This window comes from Carassius auratus, chromosome 7 (genome assembly GCF_003368295.1).
Source record: "Carassius auratus strain Wakin chromosome 7, ASM336829v1, whole genome shotgun sequence".
Taxonomy (NCBI): domain Eukaryota; kingdom Metazoa; phylum Chordata; class Actinopteri; order Cypriniformes; family Cyprinidae; genus Carassius; species Carassius auratus.
In genome coordinates this window covers 17,686,647-17,701,517 of record NC_039249.1, presented here as the reverse complement: position 1 = coordinate 17,701,517, position 14,871 = coordinate 17,686,647, and the positions used below count along the sequence as shown (strand labels likewise).

Below are 14,871 nucleotides of genomic sequence, written 5' to 3'. Positions count from 1 at the left end.
TCATTTACAATCATTTCTATCGCCAAAGGTGCTTACTCCTTTCTTATTTGAGGGAAACGTAATTAAATAATAATAATAAATTATAAGCATGATCGTTTGCATGGTCAAGTTCAGGTTTACTTAACGCTACCTCAACGTTAGCTATGCCCAACATTTCCATGTGGCGACATACTTTCATGACATTCTTATCATTTTAGACACATAACATTGTAATACATAATTGTGTGTGTATTATTATATTATTATTATTTTATTATTAATTAAATTGCAATGTTATATTTGTCCTAAAGTCTATTTCTCACTGTGTACCACTTGCAAAACACTGCATCCGTAGAGGCTGCCATTGTTGTTTCATGGGTTATGTGACATCAGAGCTCAGAACTGGTAATACATCGATCTACAGTATAAGAGTTCTTGGGATGGAAGTCACGAGTTTGACTGCCGTTCCAGTGCACTTTCACAGCTAGAAGGTTGGAAAGACACAGGTTACAGGTTGCCTGGAATGCGGCATAAGACTAAATAGCCAAAGATATCTGTCTTCATTTTTGCAATTTAAAATGGTGCAGATGAAACACAAGATATTCTTTGAAATAAATAAATACATACAGCACATACTTCAGAAAGACTACAAAATGGATTGTTATGGATCATTATAGGCCGGTAATACACCTCAAATTAAGCAATATATTGACTTCAAAAGCATAATTTTGTCTTCCTTGAAAATATAATACTTTTAAATAACACTATTTTTCAAAAGTCTGGATTTGACATGATTTTCTCTTATTCTCATCACGGTTGCATTTATTATTTCATCAAAAAACAGTAAAACAGTAATATTGTGAAATATTATTTCCATTTCCATTACTTTTATTTCTATATATTTAAATTCCTGTAAAGGAAAATCAGATTTTATTTATTTATTTATTTATTTATTTTGCAGCCATTACTCCAGTTTTTAATGTCGCAATAAACATAATTTGTTGTGCTGCTTAATATTTTGTGGAATAGGAAGTTCAAAGGAACAACATTTAGTTGAAACAGACATTGTTAGTGCCATTATACATGTATCTACTATAATTTTTTATCAGGTTAATATGCTCCTGCGAAATAAAAGTATTAATTTATTTTAAAAACAAAATGTATCAAAAAGAAATTACTCCTTACTAACCCCTAAAACGAAGTACAGTAGTGTACTGATCTGTGTGCTTTTTTTGGCAATTAAGCCAATAACTGTGATTTATACAATTAATTAAATCAAATTTAACTGAAAGCTGACTGACAGTAAAACATCACTGGCTTTCAACCCTTGCAAACAGCATGAGAAAAAGTATGCATTATGTGACTTAGACTTCCAGCAGAGAACAAATAACTTTAAATTATTTCAGAGAATCAGTTCTGAGGTATTTCAGCTGTCCATTATGTGTGACCTCACTTTAGAGACAAGCCATTAAGTGCGTCTTAATTCCCCCTCTTTCTCACTCTCCCTTCCAGCAGCTCCTTACCAAACTGTCTGTCTATCACCTCCTATCTGTCCCTCTCTATTCATTAATAGCCTTCTACTCCAGGAGACATCTGTAGCTTCCCATTATCTCTAGACACACTGACCACAGTTGAAGATCAAAGGGATGGCATGATGCTTTATGAGCGGGCTGTAATGTTCAAATCCAGGGAGCAGGGAAATCTGAAGAACATCTAAAGACAATGCCAAGAAATATGGGGCAGCTCAAAGCAAGGGAGGGCTGTCAGTTTGCATGATAGACCTGTATAACAAAGAGAGAGCATTCTGGCCGTCCGGTCAATGGCATCGATCTAATGACATTGTGCAGGGTGTGCTTCACAAATTGCGTGATTTCTACAGCTACTCTAAATATGTGATAAAGAGAATTCTGAGTCGATGGCATTGATGTTCTCTACAAATATCTGCCGATCTCACTCTCTGCTGTGAAGAGGAATGTGGAGGGATGTTGGTCTGCTGAAGGGGTCTGTAAGAATTAAAAAGAGTGTGTGAATGTGATGGTCGCAAGGCAGATGTGATCAGATCTCAAACATGCACAAACAAAGGGTGCGTGCATAAAAATGTCACACAGGCACACACAAACCCAGGGCAAACGGACAAAAAAACAAGATAAGATGACTGGAAACATTTAATGGTTCACACGTTTGTCATCTGTCTGCTGAATTGGGCACAAATTCATGGACGGAAGCACACAAACAAAACACATGCGCACAACACACAGCCGCTCGAACACACACAAATGCACACAGGGGAACATCTAAAGACGTCTGAGATCTCCCTTGCAAAAGTGCTCTGAAATTAAAATAAAAACACTGCAACACAGTACGTCAATCAAAAGCCGAGGTTTCAGACACCATCTGCATCCAAAAAGAAAAAAGAGAGAGAGAGAGAGAGAGAAAGAGGAAACTGAAAACAGCCTCTCATCCTCCTGATCCCTCTCTCTTTATTTGGCTTGGGTAATTGGAGTAAGTCGGCCATCTCTCTGGCTCTCTAATATTCATTACCATGTTGGTAATTTACCCCAAGACGGTTGCGTGCCTTCCACGCTTTTCAACTCTCATTTATGGCTGTTTGAAAAGATCAAGCTAGGAGCAAGCCTCTGCAGCCTATTAAAGGCTCAGATCCTTCACCGAGACAGACAGGATGGAGCATGCTGCCCCCAAATGGCTATGTTGGAAACTGACAACAATAAGCCCTGTGTTCTGATTGGTGTCAGAAAACATGCTTTGAATATACACTGCCCTGCAAAAGCAGAGGGAACCGAGCAGTTCTTATTTACATCCCACTAAATAACATCATAACAAACAGAGGTTAAATAAGACCCCTATACTGATTTATAATAGCTAGAAAAAATTCTATCATTTACCCACCTTCATGTGATTCCAAACATGGCTGACTTACTATAAAAAAAGATATGAGGAGACATGTTTTATGTTCATACAATGAAATTCATTGGCATCAAATGTCATTTTAGACCCCAAGTGTCCTTCAAAATATCTACTTTTCTGTTGTGCAAAAGAAAGAAATTCAAACAGGTTTGTAATGACATCAGGGTTGGTGAAAAATGTCCCTTCTTTAGACTTTAATACAGTTATAGGGGTCTTATTTCGCCTCCCTTTGTCATAATGGTAATTTTTTTTTCAGTCATATTACACCAGATCTATTTCCTCTCAAATGGTTAGTAAATTGCATTATAACAGCTAAATGAATGTGACTCATTGGATAAAACCAATGTTTTTACCCCCTGAATTAAATCTTGATGCTTTGAAATCATAATACAGATGATTAACTGAAAAAATATATATTATAGGGTTGGTATAATTTGTATGTTACATGTACAGTTCGAAAAAGCTTAAAGGAAATAGTTTATAATCTTTTAAACCGTGTGAACTGTGTATCAAAATCACTTCAATGTTACTAATTAGCTTCTCATATAAAGTGGCTTTAAGTTTTTGATGAAACCCCATTGTAGCAAAACTGCATCACACTGAACAGACGTCTAACACAGAGAGCATCCAGAGTTTGTTGTACAAGTGCAAGTATCTTAAGTCAGATCTACAGATCAGACATGTTCAAACAATATGTTCAGCTTGAACAGATTAAGACTCACATCTCTGCAGAAGTTCTCCTCTATCAGTGATAGTACATTCAGTCCAGCCCTGCTAACGCGGTGTATCATTGAAAAACCTTTCTGTCATGAAAGCCCTCAGAAGTCCAATTCCAAGCCCCTGAGCAGTGGATGAGTGCTCAGTCTCATCCTTTCATCCCGCTCTCTTTCATCTGTCCATGTGACAGACAGCAACATCGTGCCACAAAGGATGAGTGCACGTTTGGCTGTGTGTCAGCTTTGACTTGAGATGACGAGCTCTGGAACTGATTGTGACACGGTTCTGCCAAGGATAAAACTTACTAGCTAAGTACATTGATAAAACCAGAAACTGCTTTTAGTGAAGTTTTGATAATGTTTTTTAATCTGTTACTTATTGATCTTAGGTTTCACAAATGTTTGGCCAGCATTAAATCATGTCAACAAGGTGCACAGCAATCAAGGTCAATATAGCTAAAATAGCCAGTGAATTCATTTACCTAACACTGCTATCTTACGTCTAAGTAACACATCATAGTGATTCGGCCAATGAAGTTAGTATCATAGATGCAGAAATACAACAAAACTTGAGAATAGAAAGGTACAACCTACCACAGAGATGTAGGTGCCACAAAACAATTGTGAAACAATAAATATTTTACTTTTCATTCAAAAGTTTGGAGTTAAGATTTTAGAAAGAAGTCTCTTCGCTAATCAACACTAAAGATTTGATCAAAATAGCAAAAGCAGTATGACTGTGAAATATAAAAAATTCAAATATATATATTTTATATTTTTATATATTTTAAAATTTAACTTACTCTTGTTATAGCAAAGCTGAGCAGTCATTACTCCAGTCTTAGTAAAACAACCATGCTGCTTAATATATATATATATATATATATATATATATATATATATATATATATATATATATATATATATTTGGCAAAATATGTACATTTTTCTTCTAGAGTCTTTAATGAATAGAAAGTTCAGAAAAGCATTTATCTTTTGTAAAAATGTAAAAGTCTATACTGTCACTTTAAGTTAATTTAATGCAATCTTTCTTATAAATTAATTCATTTCTTTAAGAAAAAAATTATAAAATCTTACTGACCCCAAACTTTTGAATAGTAATGTGAGTATTGAGAAGATAAGTATGATAAGTATGACATACAGTATGTTTCCATGTACTTCATGGCTTTGCTAGTGGGTAAAAGGGCAAAAGAGTTCCAGTAACAGGTAAATAAGTATCAGTTAATAAGCAGTTAAAGTGAGATGACAAGTCAGCAGGCTAATGTCAGATCTGAAGAAGGTAACAGACTGAAAGCTAAAGCAACTGACAGCTGATAAGAAGTGAATAATTAACAGTCAGGAAAGTTGGTAAACAAAGAGATGTGTAATTAGAAAAACAGACAATGGACTTGTGAATACATAAACAATAATTTCCACAGTAAAACGTATTGTATACTGTGGAAAGAAGAAAACAATGAATTGTGATACGTTAACATGATAAACAAGCGCTACCACACAGAGATGCGATACCTCGATGGGCCAGCTTCTGAAGAACGCTCCTCAAACGCTGCACAGCTGCTGCAGACACGTCGTAAGTGTGGGGAAGTGATCCGGAATATCTCTGACATCGACCAAACACCCCATCTGCAAAATAAATACACAGACAACTTTTACAACCAAATCCTGTGTCCTGGCATTCACACAAACCAACCTCATAAAATACTTAAAATGAATAAGTTTAGAGAAGTTCATGTTGTGCAAATATCAAATAATCAAACATGGCAATCATTCCATCAGGATCACAACTTATGATTTACTGAGGCAAACAATAATTTGTATCAGGTAAACCACTTTCTGCTCTTTAAATTAGCGACAAACCATTTGATTTTAAAAATACTATCTAGATCATTATAGTGACCGTTATAACAGAAAACCTGCCCACCCATGTTAGGCTTGAAGGAAAAAGCACAATTGTTTGTGTCTACTGGCCATCAGTTTATTTTGTGAGACTGAAGTTTCTGCTTGGGGTCATAATAGCCACAGGGGTTTGGGGTATTTTCGTTCTTTCTTTCTTTTTGACACTTTTAAGATAAGCACACAGGCCATCAGGAAACACACCTATACAGAGACACACACACACATTATCTGGCCCCTTGTTTATCTCCCCATCACCAGGGACCCAGTGCCACTCAATAGTCTGTTGCTAGGCAACCCAAACCATGGCTCAGATTGGCTTCATAATTCAATGGCTATCTGGGCGAACAGGGAGGATGCAGGGTATAGCAACGGCCGTCACAAGGAATACTAATGACCACAAGTGTTCCTCCACCGTGCAAGAACAGTTTTCATCTGCACCACGACGTGATGGGATCTGTCAGACTAATGTCGTATGATAAGGCATAAACGGTCAATATAATTAGCCTTATTGTTTCAACATAAATAATTATTTAATTGTAAGCTCCAAACTGGCTCACTTAATATATGTAGGGAAACAAGCAGAATTGGCAGAATGGTATTCTAATATGTGAACATGAGCATGTTTGAACACAGTAGGGGAGAATGAGAGAGAATAAGTGCAATAAAAAACAATTCAATGCAACGAGAGGAAGCAACTGACCCTTCGCAGGGAGTTTGATTGAAAGGTGATCTGACCAATCATAATGCCAAATCCGCCATTTTGTCCAACAAACAAACCAGACAGGAGAGTACATTCATTTCAGGGACTTTTAAACTTTAAAAAAATGTGTGTATTGACCAATTGGGTGTTTGCAAACAGTGATGATGTTGTTTTGTGGGCGGGGCCTAACTAGTAGTAAAAAATCATGAGTTTATATCACCGACTTCTGGCTTTTTCCCCACACAATTTAAAAAACTCATTATTGTTAAATTAAATTGAGTAATAAAGTCTGAACTAGAAGATATAAACATGCATTTGCAAGAAATAAAGTCAGAATTGTGAGATAAAACAGGTAAATGTTAAATGTTAATAGTAATGGGGCAAATGGTATTTTATTCTGTAACTGTAGGGCTACTGCAATATGCCCCTATGAACAACATATGTGAATATTTATTTTATTCATGTTCAGTAAATATGAAAAGACGATCGGTTCACGTGCCGCTTGAACTGAGGCGCTACAGTGATCTGTCATGACACAATAAAGATCCACAAAATGTTATTTATTGTTTGAGGTTCTTTAAAAAATAAAGGACAAAATTTGAAAGCTTAGACTTCACACCAGAAGTAACTTGCTGTCTTGTCTGTTGGCAAGTTGTCAGTTTCCTCTTTGCTTTGCGATGTATTTTTCACGGCGTGAGAACATAATGTGTGGCATGAGAGCTCCAAGGCTTGTCAGATACAGCAACAGTAACTAAGGGGGTGGGGGGTGGGGTCTTTACAAAGGGTCAATTAAGAGAATACGAACTGAAAATGAGACAACAAAAACAGCATACACACACTTAACATCTTACTCTGCCTCCTTTTGACTTGAAACCTGCAATGTCCAAACTTTTTTACATGCACAGCAGACACATGACATAACCACCGGCAAACAGACCCTTTTCACTGCCTCCGTGTCGGTTTCCATAGCAACCTCCCTCACTGTCGGCTGCCTTTTTTTTTTCTTTTTCAGACGTCTCTGGGAATAATCACACTCTAATTACAGTCATCGCGCTCAAATATAGACTCGGCTGCGCTTTCTTCTATCCCACGATTCCTCAAGCTCTACACTGTACAACCATAAAAAAGAGCCACGGGGAAATAGAGTGAGTGGTAATATCAAATCTGTCAGGCAGTCTGAGTTATCAAACATGATACATTTGCTTCCTACTTGGTAGTACATGATTTGCCTCTAGAACTCTGCACTTTGTCACTCATTTGCAAAACGCTCTTAATACTAGCTACGATAAGCTTCATAAAAGCTCTGAGAGCTTTGGTGGGTCCGTCATCAAGTAAATCCTACACTGCTCCATGATCGGTATTGTGGCTATTATTTCCTCCGATAGATCAGAAGTGAAGTGAAAACGGGGGAATATATAGATTGACATTTCACAACATTTGACCTATTTAGAGAAGGTCTGGATCTCTCAAACTGCCTCTGTCACAGTGAAACCTTCTCTATGTAAGCTGACAAATGGTTTCAGGCATGTGATACTCTAACATTACAGGCAAATCAGTTATATATATATATATAAAAAAAAGCATTTTTAAAAACAAAGAAAGCGTCTGGATTAAATATTTCAAACAAAATCGTATACTAGTAATAATCAGATGGTTAGAATTATGCCATAACCAAACCAATAAACATTAAAAATATTTCACAATTATTGGTCAACACTCTGATTATACTGATCTAATATTTATGAAAATGTCTATTTGTCTCACTCATAGTTCCATCACCTTAATGTGCTGTAATTCTTGTGATATACCACAAGGAGGAGACTTAACAAGCAAAAAGTGTGACTGATACCCTCCTTTTCTGAGATCACAGAACAGCCTTCCTGTGGGAAATGAATGTGTTAAATATATTCATGGTGTATTGTAGTAGCAGATACTGTCTAAATTGGAGGGTTTCTCAAATTCTAGATGATTTTTTATTTGAATTGATTTGTTGTTATACATACTATAGCTCCATCGAAGAGAATTACTACATCGTTCAGGAAAACATAATTCTTACTAAGACAAGAAGCCAGTAGATTTTGGCTTTGACTGATGAATATGAAATCAATATGCACAGCCAAATAAAACAGAGGACTATTTTAAGAAAATGACACTTCTGCACATACTGAGAGCATTAGGATAGTAATGAGAAAGAAGACCACATTTCAAATCCTTTGCTGAAACTGCTGAACTGAAACAAACAGTAGAAAGAAAATGCAAATACAGAGTAACTAGAAAACTTATATTATACTATGTGACACTTCTGTACAGTACAGTACTAAAAAAAAAATAATAATAAAATAAATCTAGTCTGCCAGTGCATTTAGCTTAGACAGAAGGGAGAAAAATGAGATGTTAAACTTGTGTCTCATATTTAAGATGTTCTCTTTTTTTAGGAACTGGCATTAAAAGCAAATTGTGGACACCAGACTTGCTAAGTGGTTTTCTTTTCTCATTTCTTATGTTTCCCCATGAGTAAACAGATATAAAGCACTTCTTCTAGGAAGCGACAAGACAATATTACAGCACAAATTGTGGTTGACCTTATCTCTCCATGTCCAGTCAGTTGAGGTCACTGGATCTGCTTTACTCTTTAATGCAAACTATAAAACAACTGAAATGTCTCCTGTCCTCCTCTCAGGTTATGATTCCTAACCCATCACATTAAACCCACATTTAACTGAGCTGCCGTCAGAGATGATGAGGACCTGAAACGAATTGCTGTAATATAGCCAAAGATTCACAAATAACAATAACTCACGATTTCCTCCTCAGTGGCTGTTTCAATAAGAGAGCAGGTTATGAGGATGCAAACGGAGCTCTTGGGAATGAGGCAGTGAAGCACGTCTCCCATTGACAATGCTGAGGCAATTATGTTAATCGATGAAACAAGTGAAACACGATGTTGCTCTTTTTCCTGAATTTTTTTCCCAGTCTGCTGGCCAGTCGACACCTTGTTGTCTAAGTCATGAGATGGGCAGATAATGACAGAACAAGAGGCTGTGGTCGTACACGAGACAACAGCCGCAATGAACAACAGAGAGCTTCAAAATTATTCAGATACCCAGTGAGCTGTTCAAAGACGTTAAAACTATTACTTTAATGAGTCTCAGGCAGACCATACGGATCGCTGCAGAAAATCGATTCCACGGCGCAGAGTGAACCCCAGAGTGATACTAATGAAGATAAAGGCCAGCCAGTGCCACAGAAGAGGAGTCCATTTTTGCAGCATTAAGAACCACAAATTCAGTAGATTATCTTGATATGTTGAGGCCTTGTTGCATTGAGGCAATTAGTTCATTTGCAGATCTCACTGAAAGTTAAGCCAATACAGCAGTGTAATTGTTACCCAGTAATGTTGTTATGGTACCAAAATTTCAGTATTTGGTACCGATACTAATGAAAATCCACGGTTCTCTGTACCAATTTCGGTACCAAAGCAAAACGCAAAAATTTGCTAATTAAAACAAATAAACACTTTTTATCAATAAAAATAAAACCAATGGCATTATTTATTCTTATTTACAATTGTGTTTAAAGTGTTTCTACAATTAATATAATTATGTAAAACAGTAAGCAATTTCACCTAAATAATTAATAAACAATTAATTTGTCTTTTAATTAATGAAATTTAAACATTTAATTTTTTGGTAAATAAAGGGGATTTGCTATTAAATTAAAACATTCAATATAATATTGAAATATTATTCACAATAACAATCGCGTGGTTAGATTACGCTAAGAAGGAGTGTGGAATGATGGGACTTGTTGTCTTCTACGCAACCGCTGATGGCCATCAATCAGACTGAAAGATAATTCATGGATTGAACAGGACGCTAGACACTTCTTCCGCATTTTTCCACGACACTGTTGTCATGTGGTTTCTACGTCAGTAAAGGCTGTAACAAAGGGAAACTAACGTTATTGACAGGCGACTGCACTTCCCCGTGTCACTGTATAGTATGGGAATTTTCTCATGATTTACAAGTAGTTGAAAACAAAAGAGATATTGTTAGTAATCAGCTGGACAAAATATATAACACTAGCCTAGTGGATTTTGGATATTTTACTGCAAATATCTTACACATTGTACCTTTAAGTAAATTGTGTGCATGATGATAATATATAAATCAATGAACAAATTATCATATATATATATATATATATATATATATATATATATATATATTCTGAGAAGATTTAGTAATAGGCCTATCGTTCACACAATTTAGTCAAACGAGAAAATAATTTCGGAGCTGCTCGTTTCCTTCCTCTATGGATACCATACGGGTAATGCCATATGTGTATTCTTCCATGGTAAGGTTTCTCTCTTGGTAAACCCGTGTCTTCCCTTGACATACCCGCTCTGTCAGTCTCTTCTGGCAGCTGCCAACCCTACTCTAAGGTAGGACCTGCCTCAGAGACCCATTCCATATGTAGTACTGCCCCCTGGGTCAGTCCATATCAGTATCTCCACATGTCATCTCCCTACGGGTAGGATGTGGTCTCCGTAGTGACCTTTTCCTAAGGCTCACTTCCTCATCGTTTTGCCAAGCTGAAAGAACAAATAGGGAAGATTTAAAGCAATCTTTCACCGAAGGTTGAAATCCCTTCCAATAACTTTTTGTGGGCGGGACAGCAGAAAGGCCTTCTCCAGCAGCGATGTACTCACCCTTTGGCCCCTTCGGTACCAAGGTCAGTGAATTTGCGCTGGGGCTTTGGGAAGGTTATGACCTTAAGCGTAGCTTTTGTGGCACGCCACGGCTTGTCAACAATTGCAGCGCCACAGGATTGTGATGGTGTTCAGGTTGTGGCGTTTTCAATAGGACCCCATATGTCGACATAACTCGCAGTGACCGACAGATGGAGGGAACGGAGACGTTATGTCCCCATGCCACAACCTTGAACCATTCCCTGTTGCCGGGACACATTCTCGACTCCTTAACATAAAACCTGTATGAGTGGATGCACCAATCGCCTATTTATACCCGTGGGCATGGGGACTGGCTCAGGTATGTTAAATCCACTAGCCAAATTTCATTGGCGTTTTCTTTTAAACTCAGAGATGATTGGCCTCACAAGTGAGACCCCATATTGTATGTTGTTCGACATAACGTTTCCGTTCCTTCCATCAGGGAACGATGGTTATGTACGTAACCGAAACTTTCATTCCGAGCAGAATTTGTATTTTAATAATAATAATAATAATTCCTTACATTTATATAGCGCTTTTCTAGGCACTCAAAGCGCTTTACATAGACAGGGGGTATCTCCTCATCCACCACCAGTGTGCAGCATCCACCTGGATGATGCGACGGCAGCCATATTGCGCCAGAACGCCCACCACACACCAGCTTACTGGTGGAGAGGAGACAGAGTGATGAAGCCAATCAGCAGATATGGGGATTGTTAGGAGGCCATGATGGTCAGAGGCCAATGGGCGAATTGAGCCAGGATGCCGAGTTCACACCTCTACTCTTTTCGAAAGACATCCTGGGATTTTTATTGACCACAGAGAGTCAGGACCTCGGTTTAACGTCTCACCCGAAGGACGGATTTTACCGGTTTCTGTTCATGCATTTCTCTGTATTATTACTGTTTTGAAACCGCTCTGAGTAGAAAAAAATTGTGTCATCTTGTCATAGCGTCAAAAAATACAAAGAGAGTCTTAGCCTAAATTACACTTAGTCATAGCCAGCATCATCTTAGATTTTGGCCAGATTTAAATTATCTACATAAATCATCATCCTCCATAAAGGCTGTAAGTGCACAGTGATGCTCTGGTCACACTGAACGCAACAACGGACTATTTTAATTGAGCACTGTAATTTTTATATGTTTCATTGTATGTATATTGTTTTGTTTTGATAATGAACAGGCTGCGATATCAAGGGAGCAAAAATTTTTGTGTGCGCATGAGGCGCCAGTGCGATCACTGCATTGTTTTCCCATATGTTATTCGTAATTTAGTCAGATACCAAAGATGATACAAGCAAGACATCACTGTAAAGCCTTGGCAAAATAACAATAATGATAATAAAGACAAGACAAGACAAGACAAGAAAAGAATATTGTAAACTTTATATATATTTATGATTTATATTTAGATTTTTTTGTGCCCTGGTCCGCTGCTGCTCTTCTCGGTTTCAATGGCAAATGTTTTAGTGATTCATTGTTGACTTGTCACCAGATATTTTTTCGTGCAATTAATCATTCTTTCTCGAAATTGACAGTGATCAAGACATTTATCCGGTGCACAATGTTACAAGAAAGAAGACTCTCCAGTTTAGCTCTAAGTATTAGGATTGCCCGCACTCGCAACATTGACAAGCTGCAGACAAGACCAAAATGTTCGGAGAGCGCAAATTATTCAATAGTTTTTATTGTTTGTGGTTGTCAGTTAATAAAAATAATAAATAAGATAATGCAAAAGTTGGTAAAATTTACACATATAGTTATTGTTTTAATTAGTTTTTCTCCTAGTTTTTTTTCTATTCATATACTGAAAGACATGAAGCATGGCTCACACTACAGGATTTTTTTGCCTGATTTAGCCCAAAGACAAAGACAGAACAAAAAGCAGACTTTAAACAGAAAAGCAGATGTTTGAATCCTGAATCTTGCCAAAATATATCACCTTGGCTATAATACTGTTGGCCATTACAATATTCTAATAATTTAAATAAAAATACAAAAACAAATTAATGCTTTTTTCATGACAGATTCATTTTTTTTAAAATACAAGTAAGTGGGCATCTAAAAGAGAAATCCAATCTGCAGTGAAGTATGTATAAGTTGGTGTTGGTGTTACTTTTCTATGAAGCGTTTTTTTTTTCAGTATTTTTCAATATGAAATAAAAAAACCTCTGTTACAACCTAAGACCAAAGCAACAAAATATTGCATATTACACAAAGGTTCCTTCTAATGATTGGATCCAAAGGTCCTTTGCCTTTTGCTGACTAGAAATACATCTCAGTTCAGGCAGTATAATGTCACCATAATGATTACAATTTCATATCACCTGCATCACAATGTAGAATACAGTTTGTGTTTTCATTTTTCAGGCAGTTGTTCCCTTACTGTTTCTTTTGTTATTCCATTTCTGCATTCTTGCAACTGAGCAAGTTTAAAATAGATACAAGGCCTTATGAGGACTTCTTTTCACACAGTGTGAGTGTGAGCTCAGGTTACAATGAAGCCAAAATAACCATTTCATTTCACAAGCCTGGCTTCTTGTTTTGAACAGAACAAAAAACACACAAAATAATTAAAACTTTAAACCATGTTTTGCAAAGAGGATAAACATTAACCATTTGACACCAACGACACTAACTGACTTGCTTAAACTGCTCCAGAGTGTCCGTACTGTAGACCCTGTTGAGATCCTCCATCACCCTTGGCAGCTGTACTTGGCGGAACTATAAATCCGTGAGAACCATAGAAGGCCGCGTTCCATATTGAGACCTAAGCGGTACTCGTATGTGTATAGCCCACAGCTCTAAAAAAAATATCTGTCAGCGAGGTGCCACGAGCCAGCACCCAGGAGGATGAAACACTTCCAGTTGAGTGAGCTTGGATCCTGAACAGGCAGGGCACACCCTGAGCCTGATAAGCCAGGGCTATGGCATCCCCAATCCAGTGGGCCATCCTCTGCTTAGAGATGGCACTCCCCTTCTGCCGGCCTCCATAACAGACAAAGAGCTGGTCTGAGGTCCTGAAGCTTTGTGTCCGGTCTACGTAGCATCTCAATGCTTGGACGGGACAGAGCAAAGCCAGGGCTGTGTCTGCCTCCTCCAGGGGCAGCACTTGCAGGTTCACCACTTGGTCTTTGAAGGGTGTAGTGGGAACCATGGGCACGTAGCCAGGCCAGGGCCTCAGGATTACCTGGGCGTCAGCCGGCCCAAACTCTTAGGCATGAATCGTCGACCGAAAATGCATGCAGGTCCCCTACCCTCTTGATGGAGGCCAGTGCAAGCAGGAGCAGAGTTTTCAATGAAAGAAACGGTCACACTTTATTTTCGGGTCCAATTCACACTATTAACTAACCATTAACTATAAATTTGCCTCAATTAACTCCTTATTTAATAAGTGCGTAAGCGTGTCTCGTAGACGGTGCTCTAGCCGAAGTGATGGTGTTCACTACTTCTTGGGGTAGGTCACCTAGAACCTCCGCGTCCCATCCAGGGACCAGACATGGAGTTTCCAAAGGTCAGTAGATCCTTCCTCAGAGGAATTGGCCACGGAGGGGCTGTCGCGAGGAGCACTAGTACGGGGAATCGTCTAGATAGTTGAGAATGCGAACACTCTAAGGGGAACTCTCTAAGGGGAACAAGAGCTGCCTCCATGATGACACAGGGAGACAGGGACAGCTCGAAGGGCAGGACCTTGTACTGATATGCCCATGCTTGGAATGCAGACTACAGAAGACGTCTGTGACGCGGATGGATGGATACATGAAAGTAAGCATCCTTCAGGTCGATCGCTGCAAACCAATCTTGGGGATGGATGCACCCAAAAATGCGTTTCTGTGTCAACATCTTGAACGGTAGCCACTGGAGGGCCCGATTCAAAACTTGCAGATCCAAGATCGGTCA

The 14,871-nt window shown here is 38.1% G+C and overlaps 1 protein-coding gene across 1 annotated transcript in view; it reads right to left on the bottom strand.

Moving 5' to 3' along the window:
- Positions 1 to 14,871, bottom strand: part of LOC113106141 (receptor-type tyrosine-protein phosphatase N2) — a 205,298-nt gene that overhangs the window by 144,366 nt on the left and 46,061 nt on the right. Inside the window, 1 exon segment of the mRNA XM_074559920.1 lies at positions 5,151 to 5,264. Within this exon segment, the coding sequence (XP_074416021.1) occupies positions 5,151 to 5,264 (114 nt within the window).